The following is a 24401-nucleotide window of genomic DNA, read 5'->3' as shown; positions in this document are numbered from 1 at the left end:
AGGGCCAAAATATTTTAGTCCTGACTAGGGCCAAGGGCTGATTACCCTTGAGCCCGGCCTGGCCTTGATTTTTGTCCTAATTATATCCTAATTTGTCCATGATTCTTGATCTCAATGAATTAGGAACAACCACAAGAATATGATCAATTAGGGTCAAAGCTAGGGATAACCATGACTAATTAGGGTTAAGGACAGGGCCAAAGATAAAGCCTATTAAGGTCAAGGACAGAATTAGGGCAAAAATGGGTTTGGGTTGGCCCTGTAGGCTTAGGGTCATGGACAATAATCATTGGCCCTGAATTATGGTCGGAAATGAGTTTAAATTATAATATATATGGTTGGACTTAGAATTGCAAAAACGTGGCCCAACCTAATCTTGTTGCAGCCTTGCGTTCATATACAAAAAATTTGGGGATGAGAATATTACATATGCCAATAAGGGTTGAAACCCATGACGTTTTTTACTGAGAAGTGAGGTTTTTAACCACTCTACTATTTCTTTTAAGATAGGGAGATTCGAATTTTGTTCTTTGCCAATTCAGCCAATTCATCACCAATCGATTGGAATCTTGTTCATTCCTTGATGTGGGACCCACCACAGTGCTGTCTCATCGAAGACTCGTTTTTTTTGGATGAGTCGTCGTCCTCCAACTGCTGAAGTTAAAACTCATAAACGCTTCGAGCATCTTCCAAAACCCTTGCCTTTGCCCTCCAGTGACAGAGAAGACGAGTTCGATTGATTGGTAAATATCGATTCCTTCTGGTGTTTGGTTCCATCAAAAGGTTTTCGTTTCCCCTGTGTTTTTGCATTAACTTTTCTTTATCTTTTATGTGTGCAATGTGATCAGGTCGCTAGAGCTCTGGCAAATTACCGGTGGAATTTCACCGTACGATGGTTGATGGAAGGAGTTATAGGTAAAGCAAATTCTAACAACCAGTGAGCTTCACTTCTTTTTTTTCGCTTTTGTTTTTCCCTCTTATCATGAATACTGCAAATGCTGTATGTGAGATGTTTAGAAGTAATATCAGTAGAAGAATGAGATAAAAATTTGGTATTTGGGCCTCCAATGCTCTGGATCATTACTTTGAATCATTTTTGAAGTATCGATCTTTCAGTTCCAAAACCACTTTTGGTTAATGTGTTTCCATATCGACTACGTGGAGAGGAATGGTGAAGTGAGAAGCCAGGTTTATATGATAACCTCCTTAGAAAGGTTTCTAGCGTACATTTCAGAGTCTTCACTGGAAATGGAGTTTACATATCTTTGTATAGGATATTCTTGCGGTTTTCTATAATAAACATATTTAACCTGCACATGCTTACTGTTCGAGTTGTTGTTACTTAAATCCTACCAATTCTGTGGTTGAACCCTGTAATCTTTGAGACCAATACTCTGGGGGTTTAGAAATCTGGGTTGTAAAAGGAAGGTACTCATGTTCATGTTTAACTCCATTTCATTTTCATCTGTTTGTGGACCCTTGCTTGGTGTGATGGTGAAAGCTTGATCTGCGGGTTTGAAGACATGTTTTTAGCTCTGAGAGTAGCCACTTCTTGTGAAATGGTGAAGGGTAGGACCACTTGCAGTTGCCCCCTCCTGAGCCCCAGGACCACGAAATGGCACCGGCTGACAATATTTTACTTGCATTTCATCCACTTATGATTTTTTTTTTTTTGAACAATTTATCTTTTGCCAGCATTAGGGCAAGATGTGATTAATTTTTTGAACATCAAGGGAAACGATAAAGAAAATCTTTCACACTTTCATTTAAGTCAATCTAGAATTTTTTTTCCTTGCAGTTTGCTGAACAGATCAGGCATAAGTGAGGGTTCTTTGACCTGTTGGTATTTGGTATCTGTTGTAGATTTATTATGGACATCCAATGTGGGTAGCAATTAATTCATCTGGAGTGTTGCAATTTGATAATCAGTTGGTAGTCCTTACAACGTTTTTCAGGACTCTTCCTGCCTCTTGTGGTTTTGAATATTTGAATTGAGATCACGTTGGAGTTTGTTAACACATATACCACCTCAGTATGTATTGGTACAGTCATTGTTTAGAGTTGAGAAGAAAATGATATAGAGCCTTGGCTTGGATGAGGAAATAGGAAAGGACAACTCATATGCCATGCCAAACTGTTGCTTAGGTGGGAAGGCTTTCTGACACTGAAAATAGAAGTGTTCAATTAGACCCCTTGACCTTTTAGCACCTGAGTTAGAAGCAATTTGGATTCATTTAAAGTGTGAATATGTAGGGAAAACAGACGGCAGACTGTGTAATTCTCTCGCTGGTGATGGCTCCTCCAAAGAAATCAAAGAAAACCAAAAAGAAATCATCAACATTGAAGAAAAGCAAAAGCATAAATGCAGTTCCTCTAGAGCCCAAAGCCATTCATGAGTCTGACTGGTGGGAGAGTTTCTGGCAAAAAAACTCAAGTGCAGGTATATTTTTCATCTTCATAGTTCTCTTCATATTTGTGACTTCCAGATAAATGAAAAGTTTAGATATCGTTTATGGTTTTTCATGTACAGTGTCTTTCCTTTTCGTATGGTGCTCTCCTCTCATCTGCAATATGCATATATTTGTAATTTTATTTAACATCTGTTTGATGTCTTTCCTTCGTATGGTGCTCTCCTCTCCTCTGCAATATGCATATATTTGTAATTTTATTTAACATCTGTTTGATGGCAATCTATATGTATATTCCTTAAACCCCACTACCCAGTTCTCATGTGAGTGTGCACAGATGGGACTTGTAGTACCCCAAGGAGAATTTTGCCACATCTTGAAAAAGCCTAATGTCAACTACACCACGTGAGAGCTATTGTTTGTCATTGTTACAAGCTGTGAGTTAATAAGGGGTTGTATGGTAACATTAATACGAGCTGGGTTTTTTTTTTTTTCCATTTTTTTTAAATGAACCCGTGCTTTTGCACAATTTTGAGCCCACTTTAAGAAACACCAAATTCGTGTTTCTCACAGGAAGAAAAGAAAATTCTCTTGAGAAGGGGGAGGGACATTGTTGTCTTTTTGACGTCAAAACATAACCTCCTATTTTGAAATGCTAAAAACTCAGTTTATTCCCTGTTTCTTTCATTTTTTTTTTTTTTATTATTTTTTATGTTGCAGAAATGCTTTTTTCCTTGTGTAAGCATAATGATTTCAGCACTCAAAAACAGTGAGAAACAATGAAAATGTATAGAAACAGAAAAAAACTGTCTCTTACCTAAAAATAGGGTAACAAACATAAACATTAGGATACAACCCCTAAAAGTCTAAAAGCTCTGTATGTGCTAGGCTACTGAATTTCAGATGGTTGGTAGTTCAAAGAATTGATTATATGATTCAACTGATTTGAAAAATGGGTATCCAATTGGTGGAAAAACCATTATGGGAACCAGCTGCTCTCCTTGGAGGGCATTGCGCAATGTGTTATCCAGTGGCTGGTCTGTGCCACAAATATCTCGATGGCTTGCTGAATGAGTATTGAGATGTCTGCTGCACAACCCAGTAATCACAAGGCTCACTGGCTCTACACTCTGTTGGGGGAAAAGCACATCCACCAATATTGCTCATTTGCTTCCTTTCCTGTGCGTGGTTGCGCACTCCTAAGGCTTATTCATGTCAAAAGTTCTAGAAATTGAAAGTCCAAGGAATAAGTTTATGGTGTTAATGCAGTGGTGACAGAAAAAAAATGGGTAAATACAGTTAACTCCCCTCTTAGTTCGCTGAATGACACTTAAGACGCCTTGTAATATGCAAATGACACTATTCCCCCTCTTACCTGGAAAACCTCACAATAACCTCCCGACTATTAATTTTCCCTGTCAAGTATTACAAATTGTTGATTTACCCTTGACCTTGTTAAAAGACTTTAATATCTGTTAACTTTTAATACCAATTAAAAGACCAGAATACCCCTTAACAGACAAAAGTATGCTCCTCACCTTCTACCTCTTTCCTTCCCCATTATACTTCTTTGATTGCTTGATTCCTGCAAATCCATCCTTGGATAGGCAAATCTTCTTCATCTTGATGCTGAAAAACAAGAGCAGATACATTACCTTATTTCTCCCCTAAAGTAACTGATGCATTTAATAAATGAGTACATTAGAGCATTTTGGGTTTAAAAAATAAAAAATAAAACTAACAGTAAGTGTACTACTTAACTGGGAAAATTGATGGTGGGGTCCTTGTCATCATGATTCTAAGAGCAAAATGGATGCAAGTGTCGTTGCACTTTATGAGGGGTTCTAGGTATTATTCATCAAACTTAGAGGGGAGGTAACTTTCATTTGCAGTTTCCAATTTTAGTCTCCCTGTTAGTGTCTAGCTTTTGTTTAAAAAATCATGCAGAAATGTAAAAGATCAAAGAGAAAGGAATTTGTTTTTATTTCCTTCCACCTGAAAGAATTTGTCATGTGTACAAGGTAGGAAATCAATTATCTTGAGGGAAATCACCCCAAATATTTTGCATTTGTACTTGGTCATTTCCTCATCCTGTGATGCAAGACATGGTATCTATATATATGTTGGGGTTCGTGTCCTCAGGCTGGGTCAAAGAAACAATATTGGTTAGCAAAATGAAATAGATCACCATAGTTTTGCAGATAAATTCATTTTTATCTTTAGAGTTCCAATGAATGCCTGTAGGACCACCAAAATGGCATTGAGTGTACTGCCATGTGAGTTTTAGATATCTTCAGGAGAGAACTTATACTCAACCTTAAAATCTGATATTCTTATTCTTAGAAGTCATGCGTTAAGATTGTCTAGCGTATGTTCCAGAGATGAACAGAGAAACAACTGAACAACAAATTCTGAGACATCTGGGTGCACCAATATGTTTATTGTTTCCTTTTCTTCTGCATGTCAAATTATGTTTTGTTTGTCATTTGCTCAAGCCTTCAGCCAAAAAAAGTTTGATTTCTTTTCTTTCATTTATAAGAAATTGCAGGTTCAACTGTTCCCAGTGATGAAGGAGAAGCATTCAAATACTTCTTTAGGGTATCAAGGAAGACATTCGACTATATATGTTCCCTTGTCCATCAAGATCTTGTGTCGAGGCCTCCATCAGGTCTTATCAACATTGAGGGAAGGCTCCTAAGTGTTGAAAAGCAAGTTGGGATTGCCCTGAGAAGATTAGCTTCTGGAGAGTCCCAAGTATCTGTAGGGTGGGCCTTTGGGGTTGGGCAGTCCACAGTATCTCAGGTGACTTGGAGATTCATAGAGGCCATGGAGGAGAGAGCCAAACACCATCTCAAATGGCCTAGTCCTGATCGAATAGAGGAAACCAAATCCAAGTTTGAATCAGCTTTTGGGTTGCCAAACTGCTGTGGGGTTATTGATGCTACCCACATCATCATGACCCTACCAGCTGTTGAGACCTCAAGTGACTGGTCTGATTGTGCGAACAACTACAGCATGTTCCTTCAGGGCACTGTAGATGAAGAGATGAGATTCCTTGACATTGTGACTGGTTGGCCTGGCGGCATGACATACTCACGGCTCTTAAAGTGTTCTGGGTTCTTCAAACTCTGCGAGAATCAGGAGCGGCTTAATGGACAAGTGAAAACGTTATCTAATGGAGGTGAAATCAGAGAATTCATAGTAGGGGGCCTTCTTACCCACTTCTTTCATGGCTCATTACTCCATATGGGAATGGTGAGCTCACTAATTCCATGAGCGATTTCAATGAAAAACATAAGGCAGCGGTGTTGTTAGGAGCCAAGGCTTTCTCACAGTTGAAGGGTGCTTGGAGAATCCTTCACAAGATTATGTGGAGACCTGACAAGTGCAAGCTGCCCAGTATTATCTTGGTATGCTGTTTACTCCACAATATAATTGTTGACAGTGGGGATACACTACAAGCAGATGTGCCTTTGTCTGATCACCATGACTTTGGCTATGGTGAGGAAAGCTGCCAACAAGTTGACCCACAGGGTAAAATTATGAGAGTGAACCTAACAAAACATTTGCAGAGTTGCAGAAAGAAACACTCCTCAAACTGATTTAGTATGTTTCTTGTGGTGCAAATAAGATTGTTTCTGCTGATCATGCCCTATGTGGGATTTCATTCTTTCTGTTTGGGAAGTGTAAAAGGCTTCATTTGTTGAAGACAATTGAGGGATGGCTTGTAGCGGAGTGTGTGGCTTTGAGGCCCTGTTATCGATCTGGTATTCTGATAGTTCCAATCACTGAATTTGGTGCAAATGACGGTTAGAAAACTTATCTGCCATTTCTCCTATATATAATATAATTAGATGATTCCCATCTAAGACGCCCCATCTGCCCTTCATTCACAATGGTGTGTCTGACATTCATACACAAAAAAATGATGCTGTGTCCGACAGAACATATTTGTTGGTTAATGCGATGCCACCAGTAAATCGTGTAGGATTTAGAACTTGGATTCAATGGAGAAATTGACTTCCACTGTTTCCACCCGAATTTCTGGAAAATCCTTTCTTGTTTTTTGTATGATTTTTCTTTTCAGTGTAGGATTGTCTGCGTGCTTTTTATCTGTTAGCAGAATTAGTGTGTTCCATTGTTTCAAGCACTGAAGATCAGTTAGCTTGGATAGGATTCCACAGAGGACTGGTACATTTTGATTTGTGGGCTACTTGGCTTATGCTCTGGTTTTTTTTTTTTTTTTTTTGGTGGTGGTGGTTGGCCCGGGGGGGGGGTGGATTTTGAAATCGTATAGAGAGAGAGAGAGGTTTAAGGCCTTGTCAGAACTTTGCCTTGCTGTGCATAACTTGGAAAATTGCTATTACTGCGTAGATGTCCCTGTCATCGCATGTAAGGACTATTTGTTGGATGATAAAACTATATATGTTTATTCTTTTTCTGGTAGAAAGTACATTCGATCTTCCATAACAAAATAGCTACAAATCCAGATCAAAGTCTATCAAGGACTGGTAATAACTACATAAAACAACTGGGGTGTCATGAAGCTGGAAATCAAGCTTCGTCTCCATTCCAACTATTCTTTATCTTAGGGCCAGTGGGTCCTTCTTCTCCTAGCACTTCATCTGGGAGAATGTTAACAACATTCTTAAATGCAGTCTTCAGTTTACCAGGCAGCAATTTCTCCACCTTGTTTAACTCGTCAGCTATGTTGTAGCTAATCTTTGGACCCCATTTCCTGGTGTAGTTCAACCATGGTGGTTCAACTACAGTACCTAAGTAATCAGCCGAGACAATAGTAGACCTTGCTCCTGTGTCCATGAAAGTCTTACCTCTTGCAGTGTCATTCCTTATTCCAATTCCAAGTTTAGTGTTCCCTTGAAGGACTAGCCCAGGTTTCGGATAGAATGCATGGCCATGTAAAGATGCATAGGCTACAACCTTATTACCACCTTCATACTCAACTTGGGAGGCATCCAACCATGTTCCTTTGCTGTGCTCTGAGAAATAGACTCTTGAAAGCTCTCCAGTGAAATTACTAATCCTGAGTGTAACATGTTCCCAATCCCCCACATGCTCCCCTATCTTCCCCAATGAAATGTTAACCAGTTGTACCTTAGCCTTTGCAGGTCCATTAAATGGGTAGAAAACCCATATAGCTATATCAGTGAATGTGGCACCAAACATTGGCTTTACATGCAGGTAAACCTGACTGCTTTGTAAGTCACCTTTCATCACCTTCTCTTTAGCTCCTTCATCTACAGGAAGATCTAACCAGTAGGCTCCATCATTTGAACCACCCTGGGGAAGGTTAGAACCATTTGAGTCTATCAAAGCAGGCTTTGATTCTTCACCTTTCTTGTACAACAAAGCTCCATTATTGAAGAACCAACTCACTGAAGAAGGAAGATATGGCTCATCAGGGTGGAAGTAGATCCATGGAGAATATGCTTGCATTAATGCCTCAATCTGTTTCAGATTAGGCATGGCTGAGTAATCAGAACCACTATTCTTCAAGCAAGCTATAGGTAAAGAAGAAGCCACGTCTCCAACTTGAGCTACAAATGTCCCTGTGTGGACAGCATGAGATTGGGTGTCTATAGCAGTGGGCCTTAAACCATAGACATTAATCTGCAACCCATTTGAGCTGCTCTCCTTGTCTGCTCCCCATATCAATGTATCTACCTCGCATTGATCTGTAAGGTCTGAACGGACGCATCTGATTTTGTTGAGGGGTGGCTTCTCCGGCGAACTTGTGACAACATGACCAATGGCTTTATAACCATCTGGAGGGGTTGGTAACCAAATATAGCCATTTCCATCTTGCTTAATTTTCAGAGACTCGCTGCTCCAAACAAGAGTATAATCCACAGGCATCTTTAAAGCATCATTGGCTTCGGCTCTTTCCGGTGAGAACCCACCCAAAAAGAGGTTTGTTATTGGGTTGGCTATAGCAGCCAAGCATGAAGAAGCCCGCAGGTATGGATGAAGGTTCAAAGAAGGTAGCTCCGAGATCATCTGGTCCTCCCTCTTGGGTGGCCCAAACCTTGGTGAAAGAGGAGACTTGACACACCTCTAGCTCTCCTAGATTGATGATTCCACTAGCAAATCCTTTACCTGTAACTCAAAATCCAAAATACAACACTCAAATGAAACTGAAAAGCGAGAAAGAGAACATTTTAACGCATTACTAAACATAGTTCTTATGGGTTTCTTCTAGGAGAAAGAAATTACCTGCTGGCCAAGTTGGCAATGGAGATGGCAGACTGAACATTGTTGTAATAGCTAAAGCCTTTCTCTCCATGAAATGATCAGAAGAAGAAGTTAAAGTGAGACAATTTCCCATGGTTGCAGATTGATACTTATCTGAGTTGATCAACTATGAGATAAACAGAGCTAAGTGGGCATTTAAACAATGAGAAAGTTGTGAAGCATATTTTATTCAGCAACTATGAGATAGAACAGAGCTAAGTGGGCATTTAAACAATGAGATAGTTGTGAAGCATATTTTATTCAGTTAAAGCACGGAAGATACAAAAGCAAAGAAAGCTACAAAGTTAGCTAGACGAGTGTGTCGTGCACGAAATTGAAGTAGTTGAAAAGCTTTCAAGCCTACTGCTACTGCTGCTTCTCTTTCAAACTAAGCTGCGCTATAAAGGGAATCAAATAATTCTTTGCTGTTCATTCCATAATGAGGAAAACGTTGAACTATTAATCACCACAAGCCTTCAAAGAAAACCCATAGCAGATAATGATGTTGCTTGTAAGAATTGTCAACTGGTCGACGCGGTTTGGTTTCAGTTCAGATTAATAATTTGGTCCCCAACAAATTAATTTAATCCCTACCAAAATGGGTCCCTAGTAATTCAATTTCGAACCTTGGATTCCTACAGAACGCTGTGCTGATTGGTCTAGTTGTAGACTAGTTTATTATTCCAACGGTCGATTCAAAACTGGATTAGAATGCCAACAGTAATAGGAATCCAATAAAATATTAAACGGCTCTGAGGAAGAAGAGTAAAAAATGAGAGAGAGAGATCCCGTTGCTATAATATCCAGAAAAGATGAGATGCGTTTTGGGTTGTGGAGTGATCTGTATTCTGTTTTTTGGACATTGCTTGACGGTTCAGAATTTTCAGCAATGCTTTCCACGAGCATCATTGTTAATTTATGATGGAAAACGAAATAATTATTCCTCGGCAATGCTTTCCACGAGCATCATTGTTAATTTATGATGGGAAAAGAAACAATTATTACTTGTGTTTGCTTCTTTCCGTCTCACAGGATGGTTGGGTTGTGGGCCTGTGGCGTTTATTTGATCCGATTTGGATTGAACTGATAGATCGCTGGTTATGATTTCAAATCTGCAGGGTCAAACTAGCCAGCTAGAAAGAACTCTGTATTCTGTACCAGCTTGATGATTCTTTTTGCCTCTCTCCCATTGACAAATGAGTATTCTTGTTTGATCTATTGGAAAGCTTTTAGACCCATGAACCCAAGAAAAGCAATCAATCCAATTGGCAAAGGCACCAAGGAAGAAAGATCAACTGGCCCCTCTGGGCTTTGAAGTCCTGTTGGCTGCATTTCACACGATTTCAAATGCTAATCATTAGAAATAGAATCATTTCCATTCTTCATTGGTTATACTTATGCTGAAACTTCGTCTCCTGCAAACCTGAGGCTTAACATAACAGGATAAAAACAACATACCCAGTTTACAAGATCCTGCAACTGCAGTCTGGCTTGGAAGGAGCATTTACATAATAGATACTGGAAGAGGAAAAATTCACATCTAAAGCAATTCTATACCACTACCCGGAATCCAAAACAGACTTGCATTGGTACATTGAATTAAGGCTGTACGTTTTGATGTTCCAAAAGGACTAAAACTGAAGGTGTTTCTGATATTTGGAGATTTGGAATTTAAGGCTCTGTATAACAGAGGAAGGATGCCCAAAAGCTCACCTCCACTATACATCTAACCAAAACAGCCACTGTCTCCGACTTATATTTTGTATACAGAAGGGGTGACACCAAAGGCAGTGGAAATTAAGTCATTTAGGGAAGAACAAATTTCCCTCATAAAGAACATGGCACCTAGAAGCACAAATTGTAACCACTAGAAAACAAAATATTTTGTTAACAGAAAATTCAGGTGAGTACTATATACATCCATGATTTTTAGCTTTCAAAGAATCTGTACTCAATCTTTCTGTAATGCATGAGTACAATCTTTCTTTTACATTGTATATATGAATTGATGAGAAGTGATGAATATCAACAGAATGACAACAAATTAAGAAGTTTCCAGAGAAGCACAAGTTTTGGCTGTAGTATGGCGTGCCACGAACGACTCAACAAGTGGATTTACAAGATGAGGTGCTTCATCCTTAGTCATCAGAAACAGAGGAATTGAGTTATATTAGAAGCTAATTAACACTGCAGAAATTATTTTTATAAAATAATAAAATATCATGAAAAACAGCAGTATGAATATGGAGAGAAGTAACCTGAGGGCAGTGTCCAACATCCGGGAGGACAATGAAGTCCTCTACTGAGCTGAAATTTCCATAGGCTCGTCCAAGTTCAATAGGTTCCCATGGATCCTTATCCCCCCATGCTACCAGAACAGGGCACTGCATAGAAGTTTATAGAAAAAATAAATAATTCAAGAGAAAGAGAGAACTGGAGTATTCAAGATGTTATCTGCATATCCATGAAGGAGATGGATAGTCAATCTGGTTTTCAGGATTGGGCTGATGGTCTGACCTTTACTTGAGGTAATAGTTCCTCAGGTAGAGGACCCCCAGAATAGCAAATAAATTCTAGAAAAACATCTGCAGCTCCAGGCTCAAGTCCAGGTAATAAAATCTTCTGAACTAGCTCATCTGTCACCTGAGTCGTGTCATGGTAACACTGGGACAATCCATCAAAGCCAGTCAGCAAAGATGCATACAGCGTAAAATGAATTAATCCTACATTTTCTGTTTTTATATCTTTCACAGATAGCAATTTTGTTTGGTTGCCTGTGCAATGGACTTCTCCCCATTTCATATAAAACTGGAGTTTTTCTCTAACTGACCATTCTAAACTTCTTAATGAATAACAATTATCCTGCTTACAGAAAATGAATAACAATCTTCATGAGATTTCAGATCCTAGTGTAACTATTGCAGCTTCAGTTGACTTTCAATTTTTTATGTACTCTCTATCCTAACCATCTTGAGTACAAACCAAACAATTCCTGATATAAATACATTGTATCTCATTCGATTATTTCTATATTTATTTATTGGTTTCATTTTTGGGGTTTGTGGGAGGGGGTGAGGAGGGGGTTGGAGGAAAGGCTTCAAATAAGTTGAGAATAATTTACCAAGGACCTTTTTAGGTTGACAAATTTTAAGGGAAAAATGCATCATGATCCTCATCAAACAACTATACATATCATGAGTAGAAACCTACATTATGTGTTCCTAAGGACATAACTATCTAATGATATTTCATGTTATCACCAACTAGAAACCTACAGTTGAACAGCCAAAATATAGCACATCACGAATCCTGCTAACCAGGGAGGCTACACCAGACAAGTCTGCACCACATGACCCCAGAACCAGGTAAGTTACCACATCATAAGAAGCAACGATTCAATCTTTCACCAAACAATAACTTTGTCTATATAGAGCAGAGCAGAACAGAATTTCAACTTTGAAATTCCAGTTTCCTCCGTAATCTATATTCAAGAATTAAAGCCATGAGGCACCACACAAATGGAAATTCCAGCAGCCATAAGAGGAGCCAATACAACCCTTTCCTGCCCCACCCCCACCCCCCGGGGCACCTGAGATGTTTGCTTCCTTTGAGTTTAGCTTTCTTGAAGGAACTCACTGGAAGTGGAAACCTTTCAAACACATGTTGGTGCATGGACATGTTCCTTAGCATCAAATAATAAATCATTTGGTTCTCATGTTTGATAATTAGGATAGTAGCCCATAAATACATGAACTATGATAAACCATAGTGGTGGTTTAAATTTGACAACACTTCAGATTTTTATCCCACAAACTTTTCAGTCTTGCAGAGAAGCATTTGTGCTCTGATAGAGTACCTGGCAGAGTATATTTTTCACTGCTTGTGGAGTAGCAACAGTTTTGTAGAAGAAATTTCCCAGAGCAGTATTTCTGCCAAAATATAATGACCGTTTACTACTATTTAACTTAAAGAACAGCAATTAGCAGACCAAAAAGAAACCATTAAGATAGTTTCACCTTAGAAGATTCTGAAAGGATCTGATAACAGGTCTGCCAAACCAAGGCTGCTTTGTTATATGAAGCATACGTAAGGATATATTAAAAAGGACAATGCCCTTACAGATTGGAGGCTCTATAACTGCTGCCTGAAGGCCAACAACTCCTGCATAGAGACCACAAAATCATGGATAAATCCTAATCAACTTTTCATATCTTCCACAACAGTTTGAAGGCAAAAGGCTAAATTATCAAAAACTTGTGGCAAGATGGTGACAACTCCTCTAAACCTTATCCCACCTTAATGAGGTCAGCTGCATGGATCCAATGGCAGATGATGGATCACACACCCATACACACAGCACGCTTGAAGAAGTTAAAAGAGGGTAACGGGAAAACCAGACAACAATAGAAACTGTAAGGCACTGATCCTTATCAACAACATAGCATTTTGTAACTGCCCAACATTCTGCCCCAGGTCTCAAAGAGTTGTTCGTATGGATCTTAGATCTTCAATCATCTGCCCCAGGTCATACAAGGGGTAAGGCTCAAGCAAATATTACAAATATTTTTCATACTAATAGGATCATCATAACTAGACTGAGGACCAAGGTCAAACAGAGTTGCAATGGTTGATGAGGGATCTACAGAGTTGACGGTGGCAGTAGAAAGTTCAGACACTGCAGGCAACACAGCTGTAGGGTTGACAAAGGAGAAAATGGCACCAGCCAGGGAGGTTAGGGCAGAGGGTTCAGTAGTAGACTTGGGAGTGTCAGCAACCACAGTGGCAGGCTAAGAATCAGGAATTAGGAGCATCAGCAGGGGTCAGAAGGGTATAAGGATTATGGCTTGCCAATTCCAGCAAGGTCAGAGCTTCAATTTCTAGCAAAGGGCATTCTCCAGTAGGTCTTCAGGTTCTCCCGGCGAGGCCGCATTGAGGATCTTCCTCTGGAATTTGCTTCAGGAACTTCAGGTGCAGCATCAACCGTGAGAGGAGATTAAGCACTCTCCTGATAGGCTTCAGGAGCTTTTCCTCTCCGATTTGTAACAGTCGCACATGGGTGATTGCCAAATTTCTCGCAAACTAGACAGTGTGGAGACTTCCAATCAAATTGAATTTGTTGAGTAAAGGAATGGCCCTCTTCCTCCTTGATGAGTATAATCGAATGGTGGGGAAACTCTGCAGAGACTTTCACACAACTTTGGGCAAAGGCTAACCTGTCCTTGCCCAGGGTTATGGCATCAGAAAGGAGTCCCTGAGGCAGATCCCACAATACTATCCTTTGGGGCACCAGAAATGGAGTGGTAGCCAGGGAGAGTGGCCCAAAGGGGAATTGTGGTGTGATTCTCCTTGTTGAGCAGGAGGTGTTTGTGCCACTGTCAAAGAAACAGTGGCCTCTTCCCCACCAACCAAGGCCACCTTCAAGAATCCTTCTTTTGTCAGTGGCATTTGAAATTTAAATAGGAAGAAGCCATGGTCAAGGAGAAAGAAGTTCAGGGGTGCCTTTGGTTTTATTGTTTTGTCAGGGAGTTCTTTACAATGGGAATGGGGTCTGAAGCCTAAGAAATGCCCCCAAAAGGGAGCACTTCCATGGAGAGGCTCCACCATCTAGTATACCCGCAGGGCAGAAGGAAACCTTGTGTCAATCCACCAAAGATGGGGGAATCAGGCAGAGAGGAGGGCCATCCTGTGTGGACTAGCAAGAGGAGGTGAAAAGTGAATTCTGAGGGTGCAGCGGTGGAACAGGGTGATGGAGGTAGAGGAAAGAAGAAGAAAGTAAAGGAGGAGCACTGGGGGGAGTGAGGTGTGGAAGAGTGGCCAAGATAAAGGAGGAGATGGAGGGGGAAACATTGATGGAATTCATGATTCCCTACAATTCTCCTGGTTGCACTCTCTCAACTCATACCTATCAGGCATTATTCAGACCTGGCTTGCTTCAGTTGCTAATTCGATTAAGCAGAAATGCAATAAAATTTTGAGGGCAAATGATCAACTTCCAGCAACAACTACAACAGGAGAGTTTCGGATGCCTCCCAGGAGTGGGTATAGCAAAAACTAAAAACTAAAAACCAATTCTCTCAAATTTTAGCCAACCATATGTCTCAATATTTGCTTTTCAAATGATCTCCAGTATTCCTCATATACCAGGTGGAGAATTGAGGCATATAAGATATGGGCCATATGGCACTGTTGTCCTAAGTTGTCTCATGGTCAATCACTTGTCTGTGCAACATTCAATTTTCCTTCCACCTTCTAGGTCTAATGAGCTCAGTTGGTGACTAGAGGAATAAGGGAAATGTGAGCATCATCCCTCACATTGTAAAATGATGAGATTGGATAATTGATTGACTGCAAAATCTTGAATTGCTTTGTCAAAGTCTCAGTCTCTCCAGAGACCGTTTTCAGATGTTTTTACAATCTGTAAATTTATTGCTGTTGGATCCTTTTGCTAATTTTGTTGGTCCAGACATTAAGTACATAAATTTCTTCAGGATCCTAAAGTTCAAATATAAAATGAAGTAAAATATTTCTTTGTCATACTTCTTAATATTTTCTTTGTCCCGCAAAATGACACAATTTCAGTATAATGACACACTAGAATCTAGAAATGAGGTCCTTATCCATGTAGTAAGGGAAGCTCAAAATTCTGTGAAATGGGAAAAAACAAAAGGAGCTTCAACAATACAAGAACTTTCTCTCTTAAAGTGATGTAGGAAAGAAGTAATTTTAGAAGGATCCATAGTCCATGCCAAAATGCTCAAATAAATTTAAGACTCTCACCTCCAATTGAATTACATATGAAAAATGCATTGTCTTTAACCACATCAATGCAAAATTCATTTAGCTGATTGGCCCATGTCTCGAATGTGTAAAAGGAGTTAACCCCAAATTCACGAGGATTTGGTTTGTCAGAATAACCATAGCCAATAAGATCAATTGCATATACCCTATGAGATTTTGCAAGAACTGGGATGTTTTTCCTCCAATGATCGCTGTTCAGAAGGACAACAATGAATCCCCAACAGTCAGTTTAGATGAGCCAATAGGAAAACTAAAAACTGAACAGAAGTCAAAAACAAAGTAAAAGGTCAACTAAGTACGTCCTTGAAACAATCCTTCACCATCAAGATGTGTACATAATGATTTAAAAAACCAACCTTGCAAGTAATAAATGGCATAATATATACATTTGGATGGCTATGATTTAAATTTTCTCCAGAAGTGATGTCAGTGCCACTTTGACACACTTCAGATTCAGGCACCCCATGTCCAAGTCCATTTAAAACAATTGTCCAATTACTATTTTAGAAATTGAAATGCATCTAGCTTCTATTCTGTAAAGTGTTCTAATTCTATTACAATCTAAGTGATGCATCAAAACAACCCTGGCATCCTTCCTTTTCTTTGTAGAATCATTCATATACAAAACAACTGTTTTCTCATGCAGCATATTGTTATTATGCACAAATCCATGGGTTTTTTAAAATGCTGGTACAACAGATTATAATCCTGTTCTTTTTCACCAGAAATAAAACAGTAACTACTACTCTGATAAGGCAATAATTATTATTACATAATTCCTTTCTCAAAAATTTAAGGAATGAAATATGTGAGGACTATCATTTAAAGAGTGAAAAAATTAAACACATACACACAAATATATGGATAAAATGACATTAAACGTGAAAGTCTACATAGTTTATGCATTCCCATATTTATTTTACAACTAAATCTATATTATGAAACCAAATCATTGCCAGAACTCTGCCACATATTTGCTCTAAGCTAAATTCCAAATATGTGTGTGTTTGTATACATATTGGAGAATTTACTGCTACAACAATTTAAGATATGCTTCACTCATTAGGATATGTCTCCTAGAGACTTCAAAAGAGTAGCCATACCAGGGCTAACACTTACATTCTCAAATAAAAACTTTTACCCAAGTCATACGCTTTTTAAGTCTCCATAATATGCTTAGAGTTTTACCCCAAAAAAATAACATGCTTAAACAATATCCTATGTCAATGCATTCTCAAGGCAACACAAATAAGTTTAAGACTTCAAAAGAGTAGCCATACCAGGGCTAACACTTACATTCTCAAATAAAAACTTTTACTCAAGTCATACGCTTTTTAAGTCTCCATAATATGCTTAGACTTTTACCCCAAAAAAATAACATGCTTAAACAATATCCTATGTCAATGCATTCTCAAGGCAACACACATAAGTTTGGACCTGCTATAGCTCAAAGTGTCCACTTTGTTCCTGCAGTTTAAGTTTTTTCCAATTAATACCTTGAGGTTCCTACTGGTGCATTCTCAAAAAATCAACTTTCACATTCCTTTATATAGGGTGGAGAAAATTCACTTTTCCCAGGCCATGAGTCACTCCTAACAAGCAAACACACAGAATCTGAAAAATGTAGGTCTCTAAGTTTACAGAATGTCTGTTTGAAATGGTAAAGAGTGCCACTGTAAATACTAAATAAGAGTTCACTTACAAAACAAATGTTTGTACTAAATTTACAGAATGTCAGTTTGTACTCATGGCAATCATACAGTACAGAAATATCTGGAATCCATACAGCTTCACTAAGGAATTTCATTCTTCCACAGTTTCCTTTTTCTAATCTCACTTGGTCAGTTCCATTGACCTACTCATCCACGTTTTCCTTTTTCTATCCTCACTTAGTCAGTTCTATTCACCTATTCATCAATTAGTGAAGAAGCCACAAGAAAGAAAGAAAAAAAATATTCAAATTCTCCTTTAGATTTAAGAAGAATCTTATAAGAAGTCATTTAATGAAATCTCATCAGAAACAGTTCCTAGACATAAGAAGTTGCTAGCCCAACATCACCATTCCCAAATATGCATCGAAGTAACATCTGGACCAAGTGATTATGAAACTCAACCTCCTGAGTTGATATCCAGCAATGAAACAAACAAATATTTTATCTAATATTGAATCTTCCAAGGGAAGTTACTGAATTATTATAGTCACAGAGAGAATGTAACGGAAACAAATAATATTGGAAGACATAATGAACCAGCAAAAACAATAAGGCCATAAGAAACATATCATCAAGTAGCAGTTTAGGAAACTGTGATCATCAATATAATTATCATGCCAACAGAAGAAATATATCCATGAATGGAGACATAGCGAGCAATATGTCAATTTAATACCCATGAGAATTAGATGCCAGGTAATTGGAGAAAAACGTGTACAAGGTAAACCTGTTTGCCCCAAACCCGTGAATTAAAACTAATGCAGGGCCACTGTTCCCCGAATATTGGTACCGAATAGAGTATCCACGCCAGTTCCATGTGCTGCAGTAGCATTGACAAGAAATAGAGTTTAGGAAGAATCAAAATAGTAATTTCAACCCCCAAAAGAATCTTGACAACTAGTGTTGAAATGACACACTATGAGACCTGATCGCCAAAATGAACTAGCATTAAACCCACACCACTACGAAAAAGAAAGTAACAATCAGATAGCTTAAAATGGATACTCAAGCAGTGATTAGCTCCAGTGCTTCAACTAATTTTCAAGTTCCGAGAAGTATGTTTGATTGATTACTGCACTTCACCATAGCATCAGCATAGATGCAGAAAATAATAAAAATCACCTACAAAAACTTTTAACTCCTTCAATATTTGTTTTCTCAATTTCAAAATCAGAAGGATTACCTGCTCAGAACTTCATGTTGGGGGCTCCTAGTCAGTGAAGCCGCATCAGGGGGACTCTTATCTTCAGCTGATGGGTCAGCCAAAGAAGTACTCAAACAAGAGGACAAACGATAGCCATTTGAATTTAATCGAGAAGATGAAGAAATGCGGACAGAAACCCGGATTTGGGGGAAATCAAGTTTTCTCAGAGGATTACATAGAGCAATCTTCGTTGCTCCTCGTGAACTGGGAACTGGAGAAATGAATTTTGACAAGCTGAATGAAGAGCTTGTAGCTGCCATCACTGGGTACCCCAAGTAGAGGGATTGGCACAAGAGAGAGGTCTTTCAAGATTTTTAACGGTTAAAAGTTGGGGCCGTTATGAGCAGTTGAGCACTAAGAAGTTGATTTCTATGCTTTTGCATATAGCGATATACGTGGCAGACTTGCCACCGATTGAGAATCTATTTCACGAAGTGTGTTTTGGCTTCAACTTCATCAAAGATGGGATAGAATTAGGATGTGTTTGTTCAACGGAATAAAATGGCGTAGGAAAAAAACATGAGGTAAAAAAAGTACATTACTTTTTAGTGAAATCTCAAAACATAATTTGTTTGGTTCGTGGAATAGAAAAAATGAGCAGAAATTTTTTTTTTAATATAAGAAAGTTCATTACATGATTTCAAATCTATAGATTTATGAATGCAAGATTTATACCTGTTTGGTTGTGAAAATCCTAGATTCATGAAATCTGAGAGTTCATCTTTTTATGTTAAAAACGTGAATATATAGATTTATGAGAATAGGGTGAAATCCAGCGATTTCATCTCTACTATAAAAACGCATAATTTTTGCGCATTCACAAAAATCACAAATAAATTAACAGATTTCGTTCAACATATTCGTTTAACCAAACAATTAATTTTATAAATTAAGACTCTATAAATTTGAAATCTCCAGACTCATGTAATCAAATAGGCCCTTATGTAACGTGGCAAATGATCATATTGCCCTTAGTAAAGTAAAATAACCTAATTATCCCATTTAAAACTTCACGAGAAATTGCCCCTTCTGTTGGAAACCTCTACACCCTTGTCGAAAAATCTCTTTACATTACATTTTTTCTTTTCTTTTTCTCTGTGTCTTCTAGTTTAATCTTCTCATTTTGGATGGTTGATTAAGCAGATAACGTCATACATCAACTTGAGTTTTGCTGTTTTGGTGATAGTGTTTTGACTTCTTATATTTAAAAATAAAATAAAATAGACATTAAACATTCAAGTATAACTATCTCTTAATAGTATTAGAAATGAGAGAGACAATAATAATTTGAACAAATTACATTGGCATCCCAAAATGGAAGCCTTAAAAGCACTAAAACTCCACTTTATGTTATAAAAAAATATATACAGACCCTAAAATTGAAATTTCATTGGATATATTTGCTCAATTTATCACTAAAAACAGTTAAATTTCTGTTTATTTTCTTTCAATTCCATATAATAAACTATTTCTACGATAAATTGGACAAATATATCCAATGAAAATCTAATTCTAAGTTCTTTATGTTTTTTAAACATAAAGTAGGGTGTCAGTGCTTTAAGTTTTCTATTTTAGGGTGTCAATGTAATTTACTCTAATAATTTTATAATGAGTAGACTCCTTCTAATAATTAAGTTATAATATAAGCAATAGTAATTATTATTCTCAGATCTAATTGGTAAACAATCATTTTTTATTTTTCCCACCCATTGGAAACAAATTTTCATTATCCTTCTCTTAAATGGCATGGGTTCCGCCTTGTCCATTGGTGTGCTAATCCATGCCTAAAATGTCTTCTCTAAGAAGATCTATAAATATCAAGGGTACTAATATCACTTCCCAGTTATCACTTGGCCCTGAAAGAGGCCAACGCGATGACTCCCATAAGCTCCTCTTCCTCCGTCTTCTTTTTCTTCTTCTGGGCATTTCTATGCATCATCATTGAAATGCCCAGTGTTGAATCCCAAATCAACCTATGGCCAATGCCCCGCAACATTTCATGGCCCCAGCCGCAAGCAACCATGCTCTCTCCGACCTTCACAATAATAGTGCCTCCGCCCCTGAACAACCACCCATACCTATCTCCGGCGGTGGCTCGCTACCTGAGTCTCATCCTCACCGAACACTACTATCCCATCTCGAGCCCATCCGTCAATCTCACCACCAGCATTCCTCCTCTGCAATTCCTCACCCTATCCGTCACCGATCCATCGGCGCAGCTGCAACACGGCGTTGATGAGTCCTACACCCTCACCATCCCGACGGTAGGTTCTTCGGCAAATTTGACGGCGGAAACTGTGTGGGGTGCCATGAAAGGATTGGAGACGTTCTCGCAACTGGTATGGGGAAATCCGCCGCAAGTAGCGGCGGGTTTGAACATCTGGGACGCGCCGCTGTTCGGACATAGAGGGGTTTTGCTTGATACGGCGAGGAATTACTATGGAGTGGCGGATATAAAGAGGACGATTCAAGCGATGAGCTACAATAAGCTCAATGTCTTCCATTGGCACATCACTGACTCTCAATCTTTTCCATTAGTGCTGCCTTCGGAGCCGGAGCTCGCCGCTAAAGGGTCGTATGGTCCAGGAATGCAGTACTCGCCGGAGGATGTGAAGATGATCGTTGAATTTGGTTTGGAGCATGGTGTTAGGGTTCTGCCAGAGATCGACGCACCAGGTTAGCCTCGTTCTTTTAGTTGGTTTATCTTGCGCGCTAATCATAGATTAGTGTTTACCGGAAAAAAAAATAAGAAAATGAAGATCTAATAAATGGCTATTCCAACTTTCCAAGTATCTCGGGTAGTGGGGTCTGTGGGACTTCTTGAGATGGTTTTGTTAACCAAATAAAAACTTAGGGTAAACTGTTTAGTTACATGAATCCAGAGGATTTGAAATCTATGGATTTACAAAACAAGGTGGGACCAGATGGTTTAGTTAGCCTCTTATGTCATTGATAAATGTTGGCAAATCTAGAGATTCACATTTTTACACTGAAAACATGAATCATAGATTTATGGAAGAGGGTGCTCTGGCAAGGTTTCAAAAAAGCCACACATTTGCAGCATTCACAAAAATCACGCTCGATCAAATAGTTTTTTAGGATGAATCACTGAGTTTTTCATTCCACAACCAAACATCTAACTTTATAAATTATAACTCCATAGATTTGAAATTAATAGATTTGAAATCTCTAGATATTTGAAATCTCCAGACTCATGTAACCAAACATGCCTTATGTCATTGATAAATGTTGGCAAAAAAAAATCGCATTGATAAATGAGTAGGGCCAACAAGAGTGGAAGAGGCGTGCTCTTGGCAAGGTTCCAAATGTCCCCAAATTTCGGCATGTCAATGGCTGTCGACACCACTAGCCCGGTGAAATTAGATTGGTGTTTAGTTATTTTGGTCTAAATTTTGCTGAGTTGCTTTTTCAATTGTCACAATGTAGTTTGACCCGTGGCCTAAAGAGAAAAAAAAGAACACTATAGTTGACTTTTAGATTTTGTATGTATTAGAAAAGCAATGCGAAGATATAAACTTACTTTACCTGAAAGTTACATCTATGCTCTAGCAAATATGATGTTTTGCCATGAAGAAAAAGAAGATCAAATACTGCCAAAGGTGGTATGTTAAAGCGGTTAAAGACCCAACTTCCCTAGGGGAGGTCTCGGGTTAGCAACGGCCGCATTAGTATATAAAAGCTCCGAGGATGGATGGTGGTACCACCGCTCCAAGAACCTCATATCCAAAAAAAAAAGATCAAATACAACCCACATAGAAATTTCCTATCATTCTCAACCCTATTAAGAGATTATAAATAATTACGATTTTTTATAATTAAGTACAGTAAAAAAACCGTACTAAAAAAAATATGACCAAAATACCCAAAACGGTAATATGGGACCTCCAAAAGAGCTTAGGGCCTACAACCGGTCATTTCAAAGAACTTGAAAAATGGCTACTGGCCCAAGACGGGTCTTAAAACATTTTATATCATCAAATTTAGTCTTCACCATAACATTATGGTTGTGTAATCATAATCACGAGGAATTTTCAATCACTATTTTAGATTAAATGTGTTACAATATTGGGAAAGGGGAGGGGGAAGAGAAAAATGCCTACTTAGAGTAGTGTAGAGATTCCTTTATACGTCCTCTCACACATGGTGGAGCTCCCTTTTTTTAAGCCATGGTCCTCTTATCCAATGTGAGAAAACAGCACTTGTTCCCTCCCGTTTTGGAGAAAATTTTTATGGTAAAAATAATGGATGAAAAGGTCATTCTGCCTTCAAACCCGCACCCCATCTCCTCTCCCAATACTGAATCCTGACTCCGCCCCTACTCTCTTTTTTTTGGGACAGTACTTCATTCCTCACAGAAAGAAAAGTACAGACACACAGTTGCATGAAGACACGTCCGGAACCAAGCTGGCCCCGTACTTGCTCCTCATATTTTCCCCAAAAAAAACGCTATTGGGACACTGGAGTGGGGATTCCATCCTGTTGTCTCCTCTCAGATGATGAACTGTGAGATCTACACTGACACCCTTTTCTTCAAACATCATGTGTACCTTACAGAAGAATTCCATCTCTCACTCTCTATTAATGGCTTTATATATGTGGAATGCAGGGCACGCTGGATCATGGGCTGAAGCTTATCCAGAGATTGTAACTTGTGCAAACATGTTCTGGCAGCCACCAGGCACTGCGTATGCCGATCGACTTGCATCTGAACCAGGAACTGGCCAACTTAACCCTTTAAACCCCATGACCTACCAAGTCCTCAAGAATGTTATCCATGACACTACAAATTTGTTTCCTGAGCCTTTCTATCATGGAGGAGCAGATGAAATCGTCCCTGGGTGTTGGAAAGCTGATCCAACTATCCAAAACTACTTATCCCAAGGTGGAAATCTAAACCAACTCCTAGAAAACTTCATAAACTCAACCCTCCCCTACATTTCTTCTCTTAACCGCACAGTGGTCTATTGGGAAGATATCTTGTTAGATGCTACTGTAAATGTTAGTTCTACAGTTCTTCCTCCTGAGAAAGTTATTCTGCAGACATGGAACAATGGCCCAAACAATACCCACCGTCTTGTCTCCGCCGGGTACCGGGTCATCGTGTCATCGGCGGATTTCTACTATTTGGACTGTGGCCATGGTGGGTGGTTGGGGAATGACAGTAGGTATGATGTTCAAGTTGCAGACCCTCCAGGACAGCCTTTTAACTATGCTGGTGGGAATGGTGGTTCATGGTGTGATCCATTTAAGACTTGGCAAAGGGTGTATGATTATGATATAACTTATGGATTGAATGAAGTACAAGCAAAGCTGGTTTTAGGAGGAGAGGTTGCACTTTGGTCAGAGCAAGCTGATTCTACAGTGTTGGATGCAAGGATATGGCCTAGAAGTTCAGCTTTGGCTGAAACAATGTGGTCTGGTAATAGAGATGCGACAGGGAAGAAGAGGTATGCAGAGGCAATTAATAGATTGAATGAGTGGCGTTATCGAATGGTTTATAGGGGAATTGGGGCTGAACCATTGCAGCCCTTGTGGTGTCTTACTCGTCCGGGAATGTGTAATCTTGATCAATGATTCTAGATTGCACATCCAATTAGACACTCACACCCCACTTTTTTTTTTTCAATTATTTTTGATGGAATAATGAATTGGTTAAACGTTGAGAAGCAAACCTGAATTAGAATTGAGTGGAAAAAACGTTAAAGGTACGAAATACAAAATTAAACTTGTATATACTTTTTCATAAAGAGATATTTTATTTTCAAAACGAGGTTTGCTTAGGCCAGCTTATGCATACAGTGACTACATCCTCTAGAGGAGGTAATCTTTAACATATTATCCAAATATAAGGCAGGATGCAGGCTTCCTCCTCAGCCCTAAAGACTTTTAGACACATATTTGGTCAAATAATTTAACTAATTGTTCTTTTTTTCTTTTGATATAATCTTTTGTTAGGCATAATAAGGATTTTTTTTTAATAAACATATCAATATACCAAGTCACTAA

The 24401-nt window shown here is 38.8% G+C and overlaps 3 protein-coding genes and 1 pseudogene across 5 annotated transcripts; 2 read left to right on the top strand and 2 right to left on the bottom strand.

The window, feature by feature from the left end:
- The first annotated feature begins 653 nt into the window (after positions 1-653).
- On the top strand, positions 654-6409 carry LOC149001324 (protein ANTAGONIST OF LIKE HETEROCHROMATIN PROTEIN 1-like). The gene is given in 5 exon segments (XM_089138110.1): positions 654-743; positions 849-915; positions 2254-2440; positions 4948-5616; positions 5619-6409. Coding segments are annotated over 3 exon segments (1209 nt in total). The 5' UTR covers positions 654-743; positions 849-915; positions 2254-2292; the 3' UTR covers positions 6011-6409.
- Positions 6410-6775: 366 nt separating this feature from the next.
- On the bottom strand, positions 6776-9111 carry LOC149001323 (hypothetical protein At1g04090-like; annotated as a pseudogene). Its single transcript, XR_016170387.1, has 2 exons — positions 8643-9111; positions 6776-8525 (listed from the first exon to the last, which is right to left on the bottom strand). The product of XR_016170387.1 is annotated as a hypothetical protein At1g04090-like (transcript).
- A 1458-nt stretch (positions 9112-10569) lies between these two features.
- Positions 10570-18714, bottom strand: LOC149001322 (alpha/beta-Hydrolases superfamily protein). 2 transcript variants are annotated; one of them, XM_089137765.1, is made up of 8 exons: positions 18354-18714; positions 17889-17990; positions 15438-15649; positions 12677-12821; positions 12517-12589; positions 11178-11324; positions 10919-11044; positions 10570-10797 (listed from the first exon to the last, which is right to left on the bottom strand). In XM_089137765.1, exons 1-8 carry the CDS (start codon positions 18632-18634, stop codon positions 10705-10707), a joined length of 1179 nt encoding a protein of 392 aa, XP_088993891.1. In that variant the 5' UTR covers positions 18635-18714; the 3' UTR covers positions 10570-10704. The 2 variants fall into 2 exon arrangements, with proteins under 2 accessions (XP_088993891.1, XP_088993892.1); XM_089137766.1 differs by having other exon boundaries at positions 17898-17990.
- A 1522-nt stretch (positions 18715-20236) lies between these two features.
- Positions 20237-24139, top strand: HEXO2 (beta-hexosaminidase 2). Its single transcript, XM_089137530.1, has 2 exons — positions 20237-21050; positions 23002-24139. Exons 1-2 carry the CDS (start codon positions 20249-20251, stop codon positions 23967-23969), a joined length of 1770 nt encoding a protein of 589 aa, XP_088993656.1. The 5' UTR covers positions 20237-20248; the 3' UTR covers positions 23970-24139.
- The last annotated feature ends 262 nt before the right edge of the window (positions 24140-24401 follow it).

This window comes from Hakea prostrata, chromosome 10 (genome assembly GCF_041222555.1).
Source record: "Hakea prostrata isolate BN-2017 chromosome 10, UWA_Hpros_2, whole genome shotgun sequence".
Taxonomy (NCBI): domain Eukaryota; kingdom Viridiplantae; phylum Streptophyta; class Magnoliopsida; order Proteales; family Proteaceae; genus Hakea; species Hakea prostrata.
The sequence above is the reverse complement of the archived record's forward strand: the minus strand, read 5'-3'. Positions and strand labels throughout refer to the sequence as shown.